Source organism: Idiotropiscis lumnitzeri, chromosome 12 (assembly GCF_059441095.1).
Source record: "Idiotropiscis lumnitzeri isolate Australia: NSW breed Sydney's pygmy pipehorse chromosome 12, RoL_Ilum_1.0, whole genome shotgun sequence".
Lineage (NCBI taxonomy): Eukaryota > Metazoa > Chordata > Actinopteri > Syngnathiformes > Syngnathidae > Idiotropiscis > Idiotropiscis lumnitzeri.
In genome coordinates this window covers 9,000,426-9,025,035 of record NC_142402.1, presented here as the reverse complement: position 1 = coordinate 9,025,035, position 24,610 = coordinate 9,000,426, and the positions used below count along the sequence as shown (strand labels likewise).

At 41.1% G+C, this 24,610-nt stretch overlaps 1 protein-coding gene across 3 annotated transcripts; it reads right to left on the bottom strand.

Moving 5' to 3' along the window:
- Positions 1 to 3,390: 3,390 nt before the first annotated feature.
- Positions 3,391 to 24,118, bottom strand: LOC148325763 (TSC22 domain family protein 2-like). 3 transcript variants are annotated; one of them, XM_088311436.1, is made up of 5 exons: positions 22,176 to 24,118; positions 21,767 to 22,091; positions 13,293 to 13,367; positions 5,778 to 5,829; positions 3,391 to 4,799 (listed from the first exon to the last, which is right to left on the bottom strand). In XM_088311436.1, exons 1-5 carry the CDS (start codon positions 23,455 to 23,457, stop codon positions 4,437 to 4,439), a joined length of 2,097 nt encoding a protein of 698 aa, XP_088167562.1. In that variant the 5' UTR covers positions 23,458 to 24,118; the 3' UTR covers positions 3,391 to 4,436. The 3 variants fall into 3 exon arrangements, with proteins under 3 accessions (XP_088167562.1, XP_088167560.1, XP_088167561.1); XM_088311434.1 differs by having other exon boundaries at positions 21,767 to 24,118; XM_088311435.1 differs by lacking the exon at positions 13,293 to 13,367 and having other exon boundaries at positions 21,767 to 24,118.
- Positions 24,119 to 24,610: the final 492 nt, after the last annotated feature.

Below are 24,610 nucleotides of genomic sequence, written 5' to 3'. Positions count from 1 at the left end.
TTTGCTGGCTGCCTGCTGTGCAGCAAATAAAATGTCGTTGAAATGAAATTGTGCTTCTAAAGCAGGCATGGGCAAACTACGGCTCGGGGGCCACATGCGGCGCGTTAGAAGATTTGGGACTTTAAAGTGCGCCTTACGGTTGCGAAAATACGGTACTCAGATCTCAAGATGTACATCATTTTAAAAACATAACGAACAGAAAAAAATTATATTATTAAGGGACATCTAAAAAAAACGAGCACAAATATTTATCAAATTAAAGTACTAGTTGGACATTACTAACAACAAAAGCAAACTTGTGTGGAATTTGAATATTGCTTTTATTTAAATACAATAAAATTTGCAATGTAACAAAACTATTGGCATATGAAATTCAAACACCATTTTAATGAACAAAACATGGCTCACTTCATTTTGTGTGACTAGTGTCCGTAAACACTAGTTTTTATTTTTCTCACCGCTGGCGCCAACTCTGCTGTGATTGAACCCCTTTCCTCGCCAATCCCTGCACCCTGTTTCCCACTTACACTGTTCACAGACTGTCTTACAATAAGAGTGCTGAATAAAAATGAGGTAAGAAAGTGGTTTGAAGGTGACAGAACATGCTGAATGGCAACAAAAATATTTTTGTGATGGCGCCACAAGAGGAAAAAAAGAAAGAAAATACACTACTAGGAAAAAGTTAGGGCTATTGGGCTTTTTTTTTCTGGATGAACCTAAAATGCACTCAATCCATTTCAGGTGAACGTCATTTGAACTTAACTTTTGAATGGACTCAAGCCATTTCTTTGCCATTCTAAAACTGGAAGAGTCACAGAAAGGCCATTTTTGATTCATCCACGAATTCTACCAGAAATCCCAATATTTTTCCAAGTAATGCACATGTGTGCATTTAAAAAAAATGTAATCAACTGACACAGCTTTGCATCTTTGGTTACAAAGTAGGTTGAATGATTTCACAGCTTTCCCTCCACCCCCGCACACAAACGAAGGGGGCAGGTGTGGCAATACCAATTCACGACTTCGGCGTCAGATGCCTCCTCCAGGGCACCAGATCAGGTTTGATATCAGCAGGTGAAATGTCACCTATCAAGGCGTTCAAAGATTTAATAACATACATTCATACTGAGTCTTATTAACTTGAAATTGGCAAGGGCAGCATGAAATCTGAGTTAGTGTTTAACGTTTGTCAGAATTCCATCTCCCTTTTTGTTTTTCACTACTACATGTAAGAGCAGGGGTTCTCAAACTGTCTGGGGCCAGGGGAGACAATTTCCAATGATCCCCTCATAATCATAACACCAATAAACTGTACCTAACATGTGTCCACCTAAATAATTTTTTTCTATGCCAGTGACATTGGGTGACTGGCAGAACAAATGAAAGCTCTTCCACTTCCTCTTCCAAGATGCACAGCCCATGTATCCATTTTTTGTTTTGTGATGTGCCATGAGATTTTTTTTCATCTCATGTCAAATATATTCCTTGGCCCAATAAAGGTTGATAAACACAGACTTAAGTTCTATCATGTAAAAGTTGCCTACTATCAAGAAAACTAAATTTATCAGAAAAGATTTCATGTATTTTGGAGAAACCTATGAAAATAAAGTTGCATTCTCACCAACAATAAACATTGCAATCCTTACAAGCCCAACGATATACATTTATTCTTCCGTTAAAAAAAAGTTATAATCTCACGAGAATTAAGTGGTATTTTTCCAATATGGTTTTAAAATTTTGTTAAAAAAAAAATACTATGAGAGTCATATTTCAGTAAGCGCATTTTAAAATTATATTTCTTCGTCGCCTTTATTCTTTCAATTACAGGACTATGCAGTGGTAGCTCGATTCACGAGTTTAATCCGTGACTGAGCTCAAGTGACTCACATCTCAAATTGCGTGACACGCAGACGCTGGGCGAATGTTGTGGCGTCCGCTGTCGCCATCTAATGGCGGCGTATCTGAAGCTTGTTCACAACTCGAATTTTGGCTTGGAACACAAGGCACAAAAGAATAATAATTAAAAAGTGACCAATAGCTAACAATGTATATACCGTAGGTCTAAACACTACAAGCCACTTTAAATAGCTTGAAACTTAAATTAAAAAAAAGAAAAAAAAAACTGTGGGGTTTTTTTTTCTTTTTTTTAAATATTTTTTGGGTTCGCAAATACCATAATCAATTTCAAAGTCAAAATGACCAAAAATGAGCGTGTCATCCAGGTCATGGGAATCCGCAAATGTTGGGATTTGTTGCAGTTTTTTTTTTGTTTTGCAAAAACGTTAAAGGGGAAATCAACACAAAAATATTCTTTGCAATAATATGTTCCATATGCCTTCACTGGTTAAAATATGGCATTCGGATTAATATTGTGTTTGTGGAATATGAGTTAAGCAACAAAATCCAATGTTTTTAGGGGGGGTGATCATATTGTCGCCTGAAAATGACATCACAGTTACTCAGTTCTCAGGTAATGACCAATCACAACTCTGGTGTTTTCTGAAGGTGAGCTAGGATTGGTCACTGGCTGAGCCGAGCAAATGTGACGTTATTTTCAGTTGCCAACAAGTGACAAAATGGCCGCCCCCTGAGGTGTATAAATACGGCTCCATTTTACATCTAACGTCATATTCCACAAATGTAATAATAACCAGAATGCTGTGTTTAGGCTAATGGGACTGCATAGGACATATTTTTGGGTTGAGTTCCCCTTTCAAAAAAAAAAAAAAAAAACTGGCAATTTTGCTAAGAACGTCTTTAAAAACACACACACACAAATAGTTAACACATTTTGCAGACCCAGACTCCAGTTTGAGAACCCCTGTTGTAAAGCATTGCCCCTGGGGGAGGGTTGGCCATTTTTTTTCTGAAACACTGTTTAAAAAAATAAAATAAAGGGGCTATTGTTTCATTCATTTATGAATATAGCAGCCCCTGTAATAAATAAAACACTTGACAGCAGATGTCAAAAGACTGACGGAAGGGTTTATGTACAAGTAACGACAGAGGTGGCGCTCCATAGACGAGACTCTTCTTTCTTTACAAGGATTCAGCAAGGCTAAAATGCCCCCCACACCCCCCACCCCACCCTGCTTTACCCACATGGATCTTCTTAAAAAAATATTATTTTTTGACAATCATTTGTCTCTTAATGTGAGGAAAAATCCCTCCCTTTATCCTCTCCTTTACGGACTTGTGCAGATTTCAGATTAGTCTTGGACCCCCGCAGTCCACACGCGGGTGTGAGGAGGGGGGGGGGCAAGTTTTCCAAAAAAAAGAAACATCACCCCGAGTTCTCCGATACATGCCGTCCGATTCTGTCTCCTGATGATTGCATTAACACTGGAAAGGCCCACAGTACAGACAGTCACGCACGCACGCACGCACGCACGCACGCACGCACACAGTCCAAGACCAATCACACGCATAATCGCACACATAACATGCACGCACATACAAGCACTGCACTTTGTGGTCAAGCTGGTGGCTAAGAGGACAAAAGTTTCTTGAAACTTTTTTTTGTGTCTGTGTGTGTAGGTGTGTGTGTTGTGTGTGAGTAGAGAATTCATACACTACAGTGAACCCCCACCATTCTGCAGAACTCGGCGTAATTTCGTGCTGTCATGCCCTAAAATGCCACAAGATGGTGCCAAAGACCCAACAGGAAAGTTGGGTTTGGTGTCAGAGAAACGCATTACTCACAAAAAGTTCTGGCGATTTGGCTTTCGGGGTAAATTTCAGATTAACCCAATGCACTGTGAGCTTTGTAGATGACTTGACCTTCTCGTCCACTTCTGTCTTTCTGTGACACTTCCAGGCACACTTTAAGCTCAGTGGGTACTGCCCTGTAAAAACAACATGAGGTCCTCAAAGGAAAGTAGAGTCTGAGCTTACAGTGTTATCAGCAAGTTGCAACGGGTAAACTGGAAGAGTCACAGAACGGCAAAGAAGGATATCCCTGAAAATATTGTTAGAGCCCAACATCCCTCGTTTTTTGTGAGCAGTGTATGTTGAAGTGATACATCTTAATTGATCTTTGAATGTCAGGGACCAGTCACGTTTAGCCATGGTTGGTAACTAAAAGTCTTGTTTGAGGTAACAAATGTCTTGTCTCGTTAATGTATTGAGTTCACCTTCATGCTGGTGGGGATCATTCCGTTTCATGGATGGTCTTGTCAAAGCACTGTTGACCTTTTTTTTTTTTTTTTAGAGGGGCTATAAAAATTATCATTTTATTGCTTGGTGCATTTTGGATGAATCAAACGTGTAAATTATTTTACTTTAAGGGCAATAATGATTTTCAAGTGAAATTTAAGTTTTGGGTTGGCATCACAATTGGCCGCAGGGCTCCGTCCCTATCCCACGTGAATAGCGGGGGTTGACTGTAATTGTAATATGATGTATCTTGTGGTTGTCCACACCCGTAGCGCAAATTTTCAAGCTGAGGTGACGTTGGGTTGCTGTTGGCTTGCGTCGAGCTGAAGATGAGTCTGCGGGGCCTTCGGGTGTTGTTGCTGCTGTTGGAGAGGAGGCAGCGCTTGAGGTGGAAGCCCGGCCGCCGGCTGCTGGGGGGGCTGTGAGGGCTGAGACTGAGGCGGTGGTGCTGTCGGTGTAGGGCCGGTTGAAGCGCCCGCAGACTGAGCGGGAAGCTGCGAGAGCTGCTCGCTGTTGGCCAGAGATTTCAACACGGCGTTCTCACGCTCCAGCACAGAGTTTCTCTCGAAGAGCTCTTTGATCTGCTCCTTTAAGACCTCCACTTCCTCACGCACGGCGTACATCAGATGGCTTTTCACCAGGTCCTGACGGCAAACACAAGTCACAGCTTCTGACACAGTAGTACCTCAATTTATAAGTTTAATTTGTTGAGTGATTAAGCTTTTAGCTCAATTCACTCCTAAATGAAATCAAATTTACCCACTGAAATGCCAATAATTTGCCATCGTTGCCAGAGGTGACCAAAGTATCCACGTTCATTACTTAAGTACAAGTACAGATATTGAGATTTAAAAAGACTTTAGTGGAGGTTGAAGTATGAACTCCAGCCTTTTCCTTCGGTAAAAGTATAAAAGTAGTGGTTGTAAAACTACTTAAAATACAAAAGTAAATTCCGAGATAAGAAACAAGACAACACATGTTGAATGATTTCAACATTATGTTGTGTGTGACAAAATAAACAATCGTGGAGTCAGTTTGGCTGAACATCAAAGATATTTCTACGTTGCAAAAGAGTCGCCTTTTCGTCTCAAAAGAATGAGACTTTTTTTATTCCCAGTAAAAATGTGCCTTTTGTTCTTTAAAAAAAAGAAATTTAGATATTTGTGGAGGAGTGTGAGATTTATGTGACATCCCAGAGCCACATGAGTGCTTTTAAGTAGCTCAACGCTCAATTAGGGAGGAGAGTATATTTAAAAAAGAAAAAAAGAAAATTATACAACAATCTATGACAAATAGTTTTGCAGACCTCTGCAAATCCTTTTTTGAGTAAAACTGCTAAAAGGTTACAACATTTAAAACAATGAATAATCCGTCCAGAACGCCACATCCACTTCTAAAGTGATGGGTGCTGGTCGAAAGTTCTTTCTCTCTGTAAATGTTCGGAACCACTCTTTGGATGCCCGTGTCTTATGCCGTCTTGCAAAGGAGTTGCCATATCTTGGATGTAGCTCAACTTTCCATAGCTGACATCTGATTTCCTCACTTATTATTATAATACCCGTTGCTATAGAATTTCTGTTGATGTACAAAACCTCAATATCACTTATAAAGCAAGTACTCACCATGGCCTGTTCTATTTTATTATCAATGGCAACAATATTCGTTCCAGAGGCACTGTAACAGAGAAGAACAGAGAAAAAACAGGTCAGATTGAATTAAAAAAAAAAAAATGGTGGAGACAATGAATTAAAGTCTTATTGAATCTGAGGATTCAACAATCTTCCTAAAATATCATATTACACATGTAAGTCAGATGCTACTCCAAATCAAATGTGGGTCAGGCCTTCAAGAGAAGCGCAGACGAGGTTAGTGCAAATAACGCATTTTGTGGCGAGAACCAAAGCAATCCAAACACATCCTGACCGACACAAGTTTGAATCAACTTTGAAACGCCCCAGCCTTGGAGGACATTAGGTTAGCAGTCGTGCAGCCAGCATTTAAATACCTGCAAGGCGGGCGAGGAGAGGTCAGCGGGCTCTTCCCTCCCCGGGCCGGGCCGGCGGGACAGCATGGGACCTTGTAGGAAAATCTACACGGCATGCTTTGTCTGCCGGCACCGACCGCTTCGAGTGCCGTTGCGGAAAAGAGAGCCACGCTGGTGGACGTGAGGTATTTAGTGGGTGCAAGTGTAGCCGCATTTAGAATAAAGAAACATGATTCCACCAGAGAGAGAGAGAGAAAGGGGGTGAGCGAGCGAGAGTGGCTGTGTTCAAAATGACTCCCTTGTCCCTATAGATTGAGGTGGCTATTTTGTAATAACTTTTTACACCATGGGCATGTACCACCTAAAAAATAATTAGCTTACCAAGTACCAGCATCATGACATCCATTAAAATACAGTCGGCCTCAGTGTTCATCAAAAACGAGACGGAGGTCTCACTTCTCAAAAGTAGAATATTATTGTAGGTCACTGGCAAATTATGCAGAATTTGAACATTAACAGTTAAGATGAAAAAAAAATTGTGTTTTTTCCCTTTTTGTTTTCAGACGGAAAAATAACCAGTCATCAAATAAAAATCTTAAAATCTTGAGGAATTGGCCAAAATATGAATAATATAAAGGTTTAACTGTACATCAAGTTAAATGCACATTTTACTTTGAAAGGAATTCATGCTTTTTATAAATTCCACAGTATAAAGATGCCTTTTTTGCATTGGAAAAATGCCCTGACTGCTGATGAATAAATCGTGACTGCCCTCTACTGTCCTAAAGAAGAAGTGCATGTTGCTGTTGTTGACAGAGCGTACAACATTGGATTTTACTTTTCCAATGGCAGCAAACGTAAGCTCACAATTTTTTCCTGCACATGACCTCATTGCAATTCTTCCTGACCAACACAATCAAACCAGGTGTCATGAGAAGTACTGTAATTTAAGGAATACATTTATAGCCACAGAGCTAGAAATAGGACATACAGATGGATTTTTAAAAATGACCTTAAACACAGACAAAGACTTCCGCATTTGTCAGGCAGTCCACGTGTGGACTTCAAATGCAAATGGCTGACAAATATTCAGTGTGAGGGCGAATTCAAGTGAGTTTCATTCCACTGTGATGTGTTTTTTTAATTTCAGTGGTGAGATGTGATGAGACTTTGGGTAAATCTAGTGACGGCTTGAAGCTTGTCATTAAAAATTAATTACTAAACCAAGTCACATTAAAAGCCGCATAAACGTGGGGACAAAGTAGTGACATATAGTCGGGAAAATATTGTACATGCAGACTTCTAGTCTGCTAATGATTCTCTAAAACAGTGCCCCCCCCCCTCTCAAAAAAATAACAGCAAACCACCAAACTAAATTGTCGCAAAAAGTATTATGCAATAAAAATGAAAAATTTACTCACCGTTTTTGTGACAAAGCACTGTCTAATATAAAATTATTCGTTTTAGTGTCAATTTTTTGAGATCTTGTTGACAGGAGCTATGGCAGGTCTTGCACTGACTGTATAAAACTAGTGCTTTGCTGCCATCCTGTGGCATCAATGGGCAATTATAAATGTGAATTTTCACTGACGACGCCAGGGCTCAAGCCGCCACATTAACCAGGGGAACAAATATTAGATATTGGATATGATCTCATCTTTACTTAGTTTGAAGTACAACCGCATATTTGACCACTGAATATTTGAGTTTCATTTGATTAATTTACCTGTAAATTCACTTTATTGTGCATTTTACAAGAAATGTGAATCTTATGAAAAAAACGGAAAAAGGAAATAGGATAGTCCAATGCAATTTAAATTAAAAAAATGTAGGTCTTTGAAAATTCTGTCATTCGTTTGACAGAGGTTTAATGTATTAAAATTACTTAGTATCTGTATCAGTGAGTTACTCAAGAATAGAGTACTCCTACTGGTATCGGTCTGGAATAAAAGTGATAGAGAATATCTCTGAATATGCCTGCCTGCATTGTGATATTGTCTGACTGCATGTTGTCGCACCTTTGGTCTTAAACTTCATGTCTTTTTTTTCATTGTGTCTAAAATTTTCTGAGACAAACTTTTTAAGATGTCAAAAAAAAGGTACGATGGGACAATCTTGGCTGAGAATAAACAACTAATGGCCATTCTAGCGGAATAATTTGACTTTTGAGGGGCATTGTGGTGTACCTCTGGCTACCAACAATTCATTCCAAGGTGTTTATTTTGAGAGCCAAAAACACTTTTAAGCTGAAGTGGCTGATGACATTTAACTATAATCAAGAAACACTGACTGACTCTTGTGGTTGTTTTTTCAGACAAATGAAATGACATACCACTCAGAAGGAGTTTCTAGTTCATCACATTTAATGAAAATTCCAAATAACTTAACAGACTAGTGAAACATATCACGAGCTGCTTTTCCATTTGACTTATGGCCAACCTCACCGGTCAAAAATGCTGCGTAAGAAGATCGACACAAGCCCAAAAAATACGAGCCAGATTGATTCGGGTGCGTTGTCTTGAAAGCATGACGTGTTTGGTTGAAAAGATATTTGAAAACACTGAAGCAAGTCAGGACGCCGATCAGGCCAAACCCATATTAGGACAGCATCTGGAATTGCGAGTTGAACTTCCAGGAATAGCTGGCACAAGGCAACGAGACTTTTGAGGCAACAGCATGAATGACTTGTGTTTTGTGCAGCGAAAGACAGAACGTCAGAGAGAGCTTGGCAAGACTGCTTTCTCCTGGCTGACACACATGATCTTGTTTAAGCCTACAGATCTCATGTCAAACTAACAAAGAGCTTGTTTGAGCGGCTGACTTTCAAAACAAAACTCGCAGTGTAACTCACTGGGTCGGGGCAGTGTACAAAGTAAACAGTGGCCATGTATGCAAGGTCAAGCACTACTGGGGTAAGAGACTGCTAATAAGGATGTAAACTTTTCTTGCAGTTGATTACGCACAAGCAACACCTCTCCTGTTACAAGCATTAGTGGCGTCCATTTCCCATAAATCAGTCAATTAAAAATAGTTAGTACATGGGACCAAAACCCCGTTCAAGACACGACATTAGTAGTTATATGTCGGACAAGAAGGCATAGATAGCTCCCAGGCGCCGCTATAATTCATTCCAAAAGGTATTGTACCGGGTTGAGTTCAGGACTCTGTGGAGGCCAGTCAAGCCAAGGGAGCAAAGAATCACTGAATGGATCAGCGTGCTCAGCATACCAAGAGATTTTGGAACAATCGACTGTTCCTTGAGAAAGTAAGAATATATCTGTACTTAATCGCCCGAATTCTAGCCAATTAATGGTACTTATGTAAATGGCTAATAGCGCTAGTAACAATATTTGATCTGTTGGAATGACGTTTACATAATTCATGACAAGTTATTTTATAATGACTGAAATTTTAAGAAAAAAAAAGAATAATAAATAAAATTTAAAAAAGTGAAATAATTGCCTCAGCGTTTCCTCTTTGCCTGTCCAGTTTAACGTGAATGGTTGCAGAGGTTTACAAAATGCCATGTTCATTCAGTCAAAGATGAGATCCCTTTGCCTAAAAAGGGACTTGGAATGGAGAATGACAATTAAAATCACACGGAATGAAGGAGTGGGTGTGCATAAAAACAATCCCTGAAGAAAATGTGCCAATATGCCAAACTGACAGATGGATTGCCCAAATGGGATTGTTTTATTTTTGACAAGCGCAGAAATAGTCGCACTGGAGGCCAGCGTGAAAAAAAGAACCACAGAAATGTAGCAGAGCAAATGACTCAAACATAAGAGCAAACCCTCGTTAAACACTTGGGTACATTCAATTTAATACATTTTACATTCATTATATTACGCATCTGCAGCCATGTCCTTGTCTTTTCACTGTGTCACTATGTAGGATGTCCTCAATGTTCTTGTTATGGGCATTAATATTCTCGACCAATGAGAGCACGAGTGGATTTTCCTGTGAGCATATTGGCTGCGATGACCCAGCAGCTTCCCTCGTTGTATCTCGCCAGTCTCATCCACGTTAATCAATGAAGGGTATTTTCGAACGTTCTGTCTGGAAACTCATAACGTAAGTCTAATGTGCCGTTCAGTTAGTCAGACTTGACGCAACGATGAAATAGAGGCGTAAATCCTACCAAAATAAGAATAACAGCTAACAATGAGAAGAAAAAAAAAAAAAAAAAAAGAAAATCAACCTTAACTTCACAGTTTTTTCAGTTTTCGCGGTTGGTTCTGTTCCCTATGACCATAATAAACAAGGAAATACTGTATAATGTTACAATTTTAAGGAATATTTTAATAATAATCAGTCTATTGATCGGATTTTTTAAAAAAAGTTGAAATTTTAGCATTCAGACAATTTCAATTAAAAATATATAGCTGAAGAATTCATTGATCATCAATAATAATCAATTCAATTGAGGATCGATTAGTTGTCAAAGAATTGTTGAATCTCTAGTCGTGTCTGTCTCGAATGTACCCATGACTGAGTTCATCAGACAAGCAGATTGCTGCACCAAACTTGGCTCAAATTAAGCATTTGGTCGAAAAGTTACAGATTGAGTGAGCATTTTTGGAAACTGTCAAAAACAAGCCAAGAAATCTCAAACAACAACGTGAACTGTACAGAGAATAATAACATTCATTCATGCCACATGAGCGCTCATATGACCAGAAAGGTTATAAAGGGTTTGAGGAGCTTGCTTACTGGGAAGTGAAACTTGATGCGAATGCTAAAAGTGGACGAGCGTTTTACATGTCATGAGTCGAAGCTGTTTCCTAAACTAATCACCTCTCAATGGATGCCAGCTTGTTGTGGAAACTACTTGGGACAACATGGCCAAATGCACTGAATAAAACAGTGAAAAGAAGAGAATAAAATGGATGTCCATGGTCTAACTAATTATGTTGCACACCTTTGATTAGTTTGGATTTAGAAACAATTCTACCCATAGGAAATAATGTAAATAAAAAAAGAAACAACTTTTTTTTTAAAAAAAATCATTGCCAGGGCCCTTTATCCTAAAACTTAGTATAAACCTGTACAAGAAACATTTTAATCTTAACTGTCATTCAAGTGCCAAAAATAAGTTAACCACTGTTAAGTAACAAATGAAATAACATTGAAACTTTACTCAGAGCCAAAAGGGCAATGTCAACACTTTAAGGCGCCACAACCACAACGCTATACATTTTAAATTACAACAAATCTTGATGACGATGGTCGACCACTGATGAAAACCGGTTGCCGAACCGCTCAAGGTGAGAAACACTTAAGACGCGTCACTAGGGGTGCAGCAGGCCTAATAACATCCTAGTAACATCATAGACTCTCTTCATGCATTGCAACAGATGTGCTCGGTTGTTTTCCAGTACCATATGAGCATCCAAATAAACAATAATTTATTATTTTATTTGAATCGTTTTATATACATCCACAGAACCTAAAGTCAACTGTTTCGAAACGTAAAAAAAAAAAAACTCGTCTTACCTTTGGCAACAAATGAAGCACACGGTTAAACTGGACTAAAAGAACAGTATCATGACAGTTAGGCGGGGTCTCACTACGTGAAATGCAAGTCTGCTTATTTCACAAAACATCTGGTAAATTGTTCTTTTCTTCACGCCTTCGCTTCTTGCTCTAACCAACCCTTTGGTAGGAAGAACCGCAGCCAAATAAGACAAAAGAAAACGCAAAACATGTTAATCCTTGGGTGCTCATTGAGCTCCTGCGCTCTCCTGGAATATTCCAACATCTCAGGTGACTAAGTGACATGATGAAAACTCTCCAACATCGAAAGATTTGAAGATTCAGATTCTTTTTTTAATAAATGTATTTTAATCCTTTTGATATGATAGAAATGATAGAAATACATGCTGATTAAATTCCATTGCCTTTCATTAAAACACAATGGAAGAAAAATTTAGTACAAATTACAATGCAAATTTGCCTACAAAGATTTCCTCACGTTGCAAAAAGACGACGGGATTTTGGAGATATAATTTCTGGTTTGGCTTTTGTATCGCACACAGCATTATTGCGATAAGCTTAGGCGCTACAAACAGGAGCTGTTCGCTCCTGGCAGAGCTCCAAAACACAAGTGAGTCACTTGCGTGATACGAGGTGTGTCCGAAAAGTTCCAGGAATGGTGTCACAAGAGATATAAGCATTCCAAACTCTAAACTCCAAAAAGTTGTTCGCCTCGGAAAAACACTTTTCCGACCATCTTTGCCATGCCTTCATGCACTTCAAACTGGCTGAGTATGGAGGTTGCTTCAGCTCGGCAATATTCTTCCCGGCCAGGAACTGTCCGATGCTCATGGTGGAGTAGCCGGAAGTCGTGCTGCTTCAACTTTCACCTCTTATTGCGCACTGAACTGCTGGCTTTGGAATATATCTGTTTTGAGTCCTGAGCTTTTGTCATAACGGAGTTTTTGTTGTGATTTTGGAGCAGCGCTCTGTTCTGTTGCTTGTTTATAAATGCAAACAAAAATTGCAACGGAAGAAGGAAGTAGTCAAACATTTCTTCCAACCTACTTTCAGGTCGATATTATTGCGATATTTAATATGTGCCTTAAGAAATTACATTTTTATTATCTGATGAAATAAATATGGTTTTCAAAATAAGCAAGCAAAATGTATTCTTAGCTAATGACTGGAATAGGCTACAATTTAGAGGTAGGAGTCGCCCAAGAGGCTGTTCTCATATTAGATGGAGATGCACATTTAAAGTTGCATCGAATTGTCAGATAAATACCGAATACAAACCTTAACGCACGTCTTTGCTGTATTCATAGAGACGATGGGACATTTTAGTTAAATTGTGCAACCCTACTTGAGATATATTTTTCCGAAAAGGTTTGCAATCAAATTTGAGGCGCTTTATAGGTTTCACTGTACAACAGCAACAGTGTGTCAGACAAAGTGCAAGAGGAAGAAAAGTGAGAATATCGGCGAGAGAGAGAGAGAGAGACAAAGATGTCATTGAGAAGCCTATTGGCCAATTCCGCTTTTGCTGCCAAGCTTTTCCAAACTCATTTCATGCATGTGGCGAACAGCAAAGCTCTGGACTACCGAATGAACACTGCACACACATTGTTGCACTCTTGCAAGGCCCCGGTCAGTCCATTCCAGTTTAGTACTGTACCTATCACTGTGGGCCTTTGAGTCCCTTAATCTGGTGCCAGACTGGAAGGCCTGGTAGAAAGCCTTGGAGGGGTTCCTGTGTCAGCCAGATTCAGGAAAAGGGAAAAGAAAAAGAAATAAGGACAGATGAAATAGGGAAACAAGATGATTGTGTCATCGCAAATAAGCTTTTCCATTTAATTTATGGCCTGAAATGCGACTTTGGAGGAAACACCTCCCTCGTCATTTCACAAAAACTGGACATGGATTATGGGCCAAGTGGCAGGGCAGTTGAAACTATAGACAGGACAGTTCCATCAACACTCGAAATTTTAACTGCTCTCGTGAAATGTAATGTGTTCAATTGCTGACGCTCGTAAACCCAATGTAAAAAAAAAAAAGGTACTGTAACTTCAGGTTAAACACGAGGCAGCAATTTCGTCAAAGACAAATCTTCACCAAGACCAAAAAATACAACAAACACTGACCACCATAACAGTGCTCTAGTCCAGACGTGCATGCAGCAGTAAGCAGAAACTCGTTCAAAATCAATCTGTTGGGTCTAACGGCAAAATGTAGCAGTTCTTTCTTGGCTCATTCAATATCCCTTTTCATGGAAATCACAAATTTAGAGCGAGTCAAACCACTGTGTGATGTTTGCTGTGTACCAATGCGCAGATATTCCTGATGTTTGCCTATGAGAACACTGTGTCCTGCAGTAACGGATGTGTGCTAGAAAAAGGGAAAGGAAATCACCGCACTGTCCCGTCGCCCCCCAACACCGCCCCCTCCCACACAGTGAAAAGTTTGCAAACTTTTTTAAAACTATTTCACAAACCACAACGAGCAAATCCAAACAAACGTACTGTAACTTAGCAAACTGCGGACTAGTGGACGCACATCGGCTCAACACATACGCACTTCACACACACAGGAATAAGGAGTTGATTTACAGCATGTGTGTAAGTACAAACACAAGGCACTTTTCCTAGAAACATAACACACACACACACACACATCCTCACATTACCTCATGACTAAACACTCTCACAAACCTCCCCCTATGCTTCTGCACACTTTTACTTTGTGGGCAACCGTGCTTAAGACGCTAAACACGCGCACGTACGTGCAATTCCATGCCACTCCCCCGAGACAAACTCTTCCTTCACAGCTTAAACCTCAGAGCTCAAAGAAAGCCAGCAATGGACTGAAATGATCAAGGTCAGATGACTGAAATGAGTCATAGCTGCTTGTTTTCAAACAACAAACAATACCATGAAACTAGGGGTGGAACATTATAGGTAACCCGCGGGATGATCCGTACCTACCACAGTACAGTCTTAATACAATATAACACAATTTTATTTATATAGCGCATTTCACAACAATACGTGTCTCACACTGCTTGACAAATTGTATACACGTGACACTATAATAGTACAAAATATGTTTAGAAACACATATACATCCAAAATACAAAAAAATAAATAAATAAATGGTCATGCCTGAATCCCACTGTGCAGGCATGACCAATTGCCCACGCTTAATCCAACTGTTAAATGTAGGTTGGGGAATTAAAACATTGCTGAATTGTCGGGAGGCAGGGCACAACATAATGCGGGTGGAGCGTTTTCTTTTACGTGACCAGAACACACATTTTCGACCACAGGAAAGGCCTGCAAATCTTTAGCAATAAATGCAGCCATTGCAAGGGTCATTTTCTGTTTCCTTTAAAGTAAGGAACATGTTTCAAGCACTCTAGAATGCCTGTCAACAGTTTTCACCCCCTTGTCATTGTATCCAACGGTGAAACGGAAAATAATCCAGATTTGAATGAAGCGTCTGCGTCTTCAAATGTGACAACGAGGAGTAGGTGAACGTGCAACAGGCACACAAGGCATGAATGCAAAGTGAACTGCAAAAAGTGAAAAAAAAACACCAGCTGCATTTGCCTTCCTGCTTTTCAGGAATGTGTGCAAGAAAAAAAATTATCCATTCAATATTAGCTTCACTAGCTAAATGTGACAACAACCAATACGTAAGGTTTCTACGAGAAGCTAATGCCCAATTTTGGGGTAAAATGTTAAACGGCAGTCTCGTCAAATAAGCTTTATGACGCTTCAAAATCTTTGGTAATGGAGGCCAAAGTGAGAAGGTCGATGGATAGATAGCCTACCAGTAATCGGGACCCAAGGGGTGCAAGTGGGACAAGGTAGTGTTGAAAACTCCTATCACTGGTGCTCAAGAGACTTCCATCTCCTAGTCACCGAGATGTAGGTCAAACCTATTTGAATTGTTTTGGTTGCCTTGTGTCAGTTTCTAGCAAAGGATCTGGATTTTAGGAGAGAGTGCATGGAAATCCCGGGCTGAAACGTCCCAGTCACAGAGTCCACTTCCAAGGAGAATTCTCTGAAGATGTGATAAGGGCAAGACTAGGGCTGAACGACTTTAGGGGGAAAAAAAAAAAATTATTGCAATTTTTCTGACTGATATTTTGATTTCGATTTCACAAAAAAATTCCATTAAACCATTAAAAACAATAAAAGCTGTTACTGTAATAATTCAAGGACACTAAAGAGGTTTTGTGAGGGGGGCAGTTCTTTCTCAAGTCTTCAAAAACTACTTTCTATCAAGTATAATTTTGTATTTATGCGTAGTTGTGTATGAGTAAAATTTTTTAAACCCCAAAAAGTTGTACCTTCCGTACTAATGTACAAATTCTTTATACATAAATGTCAAATTTTATGTCAATAAAATCATTGGCCCTGAGCAAAGCTAAATTGATTAAAATATATCATTTTGAGACCTATCATTGTGGAAATCTCAAAACTCAGTACTATGTGGTGCAAAATAGTGCTGGTAGTGAGAGTTAAATTGGGTCCTTTTGGGTATTTCACTTTAGCGATTAGCACGCTTAGCAACCCCTTGTTCGCCTGCTCGTTTAAAATGCTACTTGTTAGTGGAGTTGTTTATTTGTCATCACGTTGCTACTGTGCTTGCATATAGTACAAATAAATAAAGCTCATACTGCTGTGGCGCAAGATAGCTTGGTGCCTTGCATTCAAGCATTGGCAAAAGAAATTACTCGCTACGGAGAGCCTAAGGTTTTTTTTGTTTTTTTAAATCAGTACTGCGTGACCTGCTTTTTGAACGCGGACACAAACCGCAGCTTTGACCTGATCTCGAAATCAGGCTGTCTGAGATTGCGATTTCGGTACCGAAACGTTACATTTTTGACCATACAGAAATTACACACCAGCGAACCAACCAACAGAAAGCAAGAGCTAAAATATGAGGTCATTCAGACAAAGGGAGGATAAAATGAGAACATGGGACTAAATAGTGACCGACGGATCATTGGGTTGGGTTGGATCATAAATTAAATGCGCCTGTTTTTGCTGCAGCAGATTCCAGCTGTAATGACATGCATTTAAGTCAGGCGAACAAATCAAATTAAGTGAAAAGTGAGTCTCACTATACTTCCAAATCACTTGAATGCTGTGTTCTATAAACAAGATGGATAGTATATTCTCGGAAGGGCACACTATATCCCCTTGTCCAAAGCACAGCCAATATAATTTTCATGATCAAAAAACACACAAAGAGAGTGTTTGACAGAAAATTTGGCCATCCTGGCTGGGGTTGTCCTTTCAAACTTTGACTTTGTTGTTAGGGGTTATTAGAACAAGGGAGCGCATTCTCTACCTCGTTTGGAGGTGATAACTCGCACAAAGCTGACAGGCAAGATAATGAGAAGTGCAATTCTAGTTTGAACAATTAATCTTCCATGTGAAATGTGCTTTACCAGTGAAGGGCGCTGGTGTTCACAGTGTTGTTTAAAGCTGAAAGTCTTCAAATTTAACGCTATCGTTAGAGCCATAGCAATCAAATACATTAACAAATCGATTTATGTATCGGTAATCCCATGGATTAAATGTTTGTACACAGAGTGGTTCACAAATCCGCAGTAACATTATTCACTTTAGAAAAAAATTAACATTCAAAGCTTTGAGGCGGACGCTCATATTTGTAATGCAATTCTTTATAATTTCCTTGCTTAGTTTTGCTGCAGTTACTTAATTTAATATAGATCTAATTGCTTATATTCAGGCAGTCGTCATCCCAATGCACCAACGGGACCAGTAAAGCCCCTTTTTCAATCGACAGTTTCTACTCGCCAAGTCACAGTTGTACAAGTTTTTTGTTTCCACTTTCAAAATCAGGTCCAGTACCACGAGATACAATGAGGTACAGTACATCGCTGCAGCTCTGGACAAGGTGCTGTTACAGTTGACAAAGTCCACTTTGCAACAGCAATTTGTTTAGGTTGTTTTTTTTTTCATACAACAGCTGGGAGAGGGCCTAACTCAGGGGTGGGCAAAGTTTTTGATTGGCGGGCCACAATGAATTCTAAAATTTGACAAAGGGGCCGGACCAGTAGAAGATGGATGGAGTGTTTTGGTAACTTCACCTCATCTGAGAAAATAAAAACATTTAAGTTTAAATGACAACGAAGAAAAGCATCACAACAATATATTTGTCTTTGAAAAACCACAGTATTTACAAAATAAAACATTAACAAGGTTTATTCATTTAATTTTTTTCCAAGTTCGGCGGGCCGGATTAAAACATTTAACGGGCCGTGAGTGGCCCACAGGCCGTAGTTTGCCCACACCTGGCCTAACCAGTCGGCTGACCACACCAAATTTATCAAACCGAAAACGCCGCCTTAAGTTTCTAGTGTGGAATTCTCCCGCGCCCCACCTGCACCCCCACCCAAGACACACATTGTTTATGCAAATTACTCTACAAAACTGAAGCAACCCCGGAAGTACGTTATCACAATGTTCCATTGTTCTTTTACACCTTGGGTAGCCAACACCATCTGGAAAACATTAAAACAGAATGAATCATATTCCAAGAATGCAAGCAGCATCTTGGTTCTCGTGCCTTCTGTAGCTCTGCTGTTTAGTCTGAAGGACTGCGGTGGCAAGGTGAAGGAGAGAATTTCATCCACAATGCGGGGTTACTTAAGCTATTTTAATATCAATCAATGTGTGTGAGCTTTGAATTTAAAACACATTCTGATGGTTGTTTCAGGGTGTTTGCTTTAGAGTGTGGTCTGTGTTACATGGGGGTAGAAAAATAAATAGTGCAGAGGAAATATAGAAATAGAACAGAGAGTGTGGAAGGGTGACTGAAGCATAGCTGAAATGCCTCTCGAAGTAGCACACAACAATTTTCCCTCTCCAGCTTCCTCGACCTCTTTGGAGTACAACACCGTTACTGCAGAAAAGGAATGTCATTCAGCACCTGCACATCAACAACTGTCACGGCTCGTCTGTCAAGCGCTGATCCGCAGGAAGCGATAAGACAACAGCCACATACGTTTTTGCATTTCAGGAAGGCCTGAAAAGGGAATCTATACAAAATGTATGTAACAAGCGCAGTTGCCCGGCACACCCCGCTGAGAGAGGTCTTATCAGCAAAATAGTATCATAGTGGAAAGAGTGCTGCTTCATGTCCATGTCCGATAGGGCTTTGCTGAGGTAAGGCACCACTGCTCTTATCAGTTAAAGAGCTCAGTCCTCTCAGAAGGAAACAATTCAGAGAAAGGGAAAAAAAAAAGCTTCACCAGAGTCGTATTCGAAACAAACGTAAAAAGCACACATTGAGAACAATAAACGGTGCTGACATACTGTACTTGGTTTTCGTGGTGCCAACCGCAGAATAGAGCGCAGGGACGACGCTGGCACAGAGCAAGCTTGCCCTTATTTGACGCTGGTGAACAGGAAGAAAACTGGTGTGTAAAGTAGCCTATAGTTCGGCAATACAGTATATATTTGTCACCACCACTCCTTTGCTGATAATAAGGGGGAAGGAGGAGATGAGCAGCAGCTAAAAACAGAGAAGGTTATGAGTTCATCCGATTGTAACGGCACAGCAGAATCTGGGAGAGTTTAGGCTCATTGGAGAACTACAGCTGTACGAAAGCCGCTTCAACGTGATCTCAAAAGTGAGCAGGCAGCAGGTTTTTACCCCATTATGGTATGTCATAGGTCTGCCGTCCAAGATCTCAGGACACCATATTATTGTAATTACTGATTCCTCCACTTTCTGCTACATGCTCTTTTCCTGTACAACACCAACAAATTCTCCTTGGGTTTTCACTCTGCCACCTGCGTCATTATTGGATGTGCTGAGATGTCGCCAATGCACACAGGCCACTAACTGAATATTTTTCAATTTGTGCGCTCCTTCCGCATAGAATGGGTTGGTCGACAGGCCACTGCATTGTGCTAAGTGCACAATGAAAGGGCCGTAACTCTTGGAATTTATCTTAAAATGCTTCTAATATAAGCCAAGAATTGTATTATGAATCATCACCTCAGCATAAGTTAGGTAACTGTCAGGGTAATTGTAGCTGTATGATTTTATTTCCCAATCCCCATAAAAGAAAATATTAATTTGAAAGAAGGCCAAAAAGGGCAAGAACCCAAAAAGTCGAACGCCCACCAGACAGACTGAAAAACACGAAAAAACAAATCCGTGTGATGTGACCAATATAGAGGGCCTCATTATGTGACGCTATCTGAAAGATTTAATGCAAAACCACACAAAATAAAAAGGAAGAGTCATTCCATCAAAAACATTTGGCTAAAGAATCAAACTACTGGATTGAGCTCTCGACAACTTTGCACTCTATCAAGTACAAGGTGAAGAAGTACACACGCTTATGCCCAATTAGTACTGATTTTAAAATACGGTTCGTAACATAATTTCTTCGGGCCACAACATGAATAAAAAATTCAAAAGGTCCACCATGATGCATACAGTGTGGGGAAGAATTCTGAATTTATGAAATATTATCTTCCGAGTATTTAAATAACCAAATGATTACAGACCTTGTATATATTACCTTTGGGGAATTTCCTAGGGACTGAGTAGATGATCACATCTGTACATTTCTTATTATGACCAGCAGTATAAAATAAAATAAAATCTAAAATAAAGAGACAAAAATACACACAATGAAAACATTGCAGCAAGGTAAAATCCAAATTACAGCAACTAAGTACTTTTTTACAAAATGTGACAGCTTAGATGACTTATGATTTTTTTTTCCTACAAAGATGCTTTTTTTGGTCGCAGCGAGGTTAGGGTTTGTGATCTCAAATTTTTTTATCTATATTAAAAGCGCATGTATTATACGTGACTTTCTTGTTTTCATTTCTTTTAACAATCACATTCTCTCCAGATGCTGATAGGTCTGGCCATGAAAACGGGTAGGAAATAATCATTCTAAATCTAATGTGCAGAAATGACTTATTTCCTGCAGGAAGATAACTGGAACAATTTACTGTATAGGAAGCACAAAAACCCAATTCAAATGTGAATCATGTGCATGAGGTATTGTCTTCCACACATGTGCCACATCAGTTTTTGAGCAAAAGTGAGAAACATCTGACATATTTCCTTCCTCTTATCACTTCCTCCGAAACGTTGTCATCCCCGGCACATCTCACTGAGACTACGGGAAGTCCCTGCTTTTCTTTTAACAATTAGCACCCCGGGAAAATTTTGGTGCATGTCGCCAACCCACGCTGGGGGAACATATACGGATTACAGTGAGTATCATCATAAGGTACCTTTGAAACTTCCCCATTTCACCTGATTTGAGATTTTTCTTTGAACTTCATACTCAGTGTATTAAATAGATGTTGGAAATATATATTAGTCAAGCTCTAACAGTTTTTTGGCGATAAATTAACTGCCTAACATGAGAGCTTGCTGGCAGGACATTTTTTGCTGATGCAAAAATTTAACGAGCATGAGTGAACAGTAACTTCATCATCAGCGTCCTGATTCAGTTAGAAGGATGAGTATGTACTTTTTACAGAATATATTTTTGAATTTATGAAATGTTCATATATCAATTGATATTTCACGTTGACAGAGTGGACACGTTCAACTTGACAGCATCCAACTCGACGCATAAAATTATGAAAATTATGAAGCATTAAGTGTGAATAATTACTCCGCAACTAGCCACTGTTTCAGTCTCGATTGAAAAAGACAAAATGCTGGTCGCAATGTCACTGAAAATATTTTTCGTAAAGGGACAGTTTAAGACATGCGACCAGTTCTGGGTGTACGCCGCCTCTTGCCCAAAGTCAGCTGGGACTGGCAAGCACGCCCTTGAATCTAGCGAGAATCAGCAGTGCAGAGATGATTGAATTATTATACTTTATATGAACGCAAATGTTTGCCCACTCATAATAAGTCCTTCAAGTTTCATTGTGCTGCTCCATTTAATAAAAAAACAAGTTATTATGGTCAGGACATCAAGGGGCACTTGGAAGTGATACTGACCCAATTCTGCAACAATATGGTGTTGACAATGCAAATCTCACCACTGACATGAGCTGTATAACAATACACAACTTGCAATGTAAAAGAAAAAAATAGTACATGTACAAGAAAATGGAACGTTACCTCTCATCATCCCCGTCGACAGGTATGTGGATTCCAAACAGGCTGTTGACCGTTGGAGCGGCGAGCTGCAGGCTCTTAGGCATGAGAGGCGTCACCAGATCCTTCCCAAACGACTGTGCATTGACAATCCCATCCAATCTTCGTACAGCGCCTCCCTCTACCTGTCCAAATCCAGTTGCAACGAGGCTGTGACCCGCCAACGCCCCTGGAGTTTTGCCCTGGTTCATTTGACCTGGAGTCAAACCAGCGGCTGGCATCTTTGGCACAGCTGCGGTGGAGGCACTGGGCACAGCAGTCGGCACAGTGGGGGGCACGCCGGAGCTTGCTGCAGTGACAGGCACATTATGTACACCAGAGGATGCGGGGTGGACGCCGTGGAGTTTGGACTGTCCAGTGGCGGCATACTGACCGTGAGAAGATCCACCGCTCAATGAGGAACCTGCAACGCTTCCCATTCCACCGGTCTGACTCTGAGCCATCTGTCCAGGTATTACATTCCCGCCGCCAGCAACATCCCCAAAATGACTGAGAGTGGAAACTCCTGGAGCCCCCTGGGGCATAGCGGGAGAGGTTGCTTGTCCCATTGTCTGCGGCCCTGCGTCCTGCCCGGACACCGACAGTGACTGACCGGCAGCGAGTCCAGAGTGCTGCTGATAGAACTCAGTCTGGTTGTGGCCAGGTAGGTGGTGTCCCATAGAAAGTTGGTACGATTGTGTCTGGACTGGTGGAGGCAAGATGGGGGACTTCTGCATGTGAGGCAATCCATTTCCGACGCTCTGGGGAGCAGCAGGCTGGACAATCGTCACTGGGGGCTGGACTGGGACAGACGTGGGCTTGCTACTGGTCAGTGCAATCTGCGGGCCAGACCCACTGACAGCATGTTGACGGGTGGTGAAGTTCTGCTGCGCCAAAGTCTCGGCTGGATGCAAGCGGACGACATCCGGTGAAGCACCGGAGGCTTGAGTTGTGTGTGTTACGGGGGCAACCGCAGAGCCGCCCGTCTGCCCCAGCCCACTGTCTCTGTCCGTAGCGGCCTCAGGCGTTGTGCTGGCATCTCGCTTTGTGCCGTCAACAGTCCGATTCACTACAGAACCATCTGACTCTTTCTCATAAAACTCGGTACACATCCACCGGCCTCTTCTGAAGGGTTCCCCAGTACCGTGGTCAAGTTTGATGACCCTGAAACGGGAAGTACAAGTCACTGAGGAAGCAGCAGGGGCAGGAGGAGGAGGATGACCTGGACTGTGCACTGTAGCGGGTTGGGATACATTTACGGACACAATGACAGGCCCGGGACTGGACGTCTGGGCAACATGTTGCTGTGCGCCGAGAGCCACACCACCAATGCCTGCTGGCTGTTGAACCGGACCAGACACAGATGCTTTCCGGAACTCCCCCAAGGGATTGACGGACAGCACAGAGAAGTGAGGTGAGTGCGACAGCGCCACGACCCCTGTCGCTTCTGACTCTCCAACGTTATTCAGCACTTCTTCTGACGAATTCCTGTCGCACGCCGGCTCGTACTCAGTCCGGGACACGTCGTACACCTCTGACGATACATCCTCGGCACGGGGCTCATCCGGGTCCTCAAGGCTCTCTGTGTCATCCGTGGCCCCAATAGCAGCCACTTGGGCCTGAGTCACACTTGTGATCTGGAAACAGCTCTTCTTCTTGGCCGGCATTTTCGACATAGTGGCAGGCTGATTCCTCACCTCGAGTGTGTCTTTATCCTGCTCCACCAGAAAAGGAGAGGCTGACGATTACTCTGCAGGCAAATTTACCTGTCCATCAGGCGGTGTTGAGGTTTTCCGGGGTCAAAATTGATCACAGAGTTACTGATGGGCAGACCAGGATATATTTTAGGATTAAGAGTAACTGAGGTGAATGTGCGCCATCCCTAAGGATGTGATTCACCACGCAGACGACGTCCAAACGCCGGACGGAGTTTCCTCAAAGTCCCGGGGCGGCCTGTCTGTCTGTCTGCCTGCCTGGTAGTCTTCCCGAGTCGGTGCCGTAGTCGCCGAGTGTATTCCACAGCTACGGGAGGGAGGCACTAGAGGGCTGAAGAGGGCCCCACAGCCCTCGCAAAAAGCTAGCGAGTCAAGCCAACTGGCTGCCGCACACTCCCCCCTACGTCGGAACAAGTAAGCGAGACATCTTCTCCAAAGCACTCCCCCTACGCACTGTCCACTCACTTACTTACTTATTCACCGCTCACTCACCATAAACGCAACTACGGTCGAGGGAAGGAGAGAGAAAAAATGTCCCGGAGTGTCACAGTTTTAGAATAACAAGGATATAACGACGCGAGCCGCACTGTTGCCTCCCACATTCGGCGACAAGATGGCTCTGTTCGTGTGTTGTATGCAACCGCCGTGCATTATGGGTAGACTAGTGCGGTTGGTGCTGCCTTCAGTTACCACGCAGAAAAGTCGGACACCGTAAACCTATGATAAGAATGAATTTATGATTGTCATTTATTTTATTCCAGTCCGCGAGATGTAGACTCTTGAGACACAACAAAAGCGTGTTTTTATGTGCATTTTTTGTAATTTCGTTTTTATATTTCATATTAAAATGGGAGATGATGGTATGTATACTTAAATGGGAGAATGGATTACTCTGCGGTACTCATATTCGACTTTTACTGCCCCTAGTGGTAAGGTGGGTGATCTAAATAAATAAATAAATAAATAAATAAATACGCAGTAGCCCGCAACTCTTTTGATTAAAATATTAACTGCCATTTTCTTCTCTCGTTATTTTATTATTTCTGATGTGATTATAATAACTTAATTTAAGCAAATAAACAACATTATCTTCATGTAAATTGGTTTCAAAATG

Bases quoted from the DNA above. Each gene is read 5' to 3' on its own strand.
- LOC148325763 (XM_088311434.1), bottom strand. From the start codon at position 23,457: ATGTCGAAAATGCCGGCCAAGAAGAAGAGCTGTTTCCAGATCACAAGT. The intron at 13,368-21,766 runs GTAACGTTCCAT...TGGCTGACACAG, and splicing joins GTCGACGGGGATGATGAGAG to GAACCCCTCCAAGGCTTTCT. The intron at 5,830-13,292 runs GTACAGTACTAA...TCTCTGTTACAG, and splicing joins TCAAAGGCCCACAGTGATAG to TGCCTCTGGAACGAATATTG.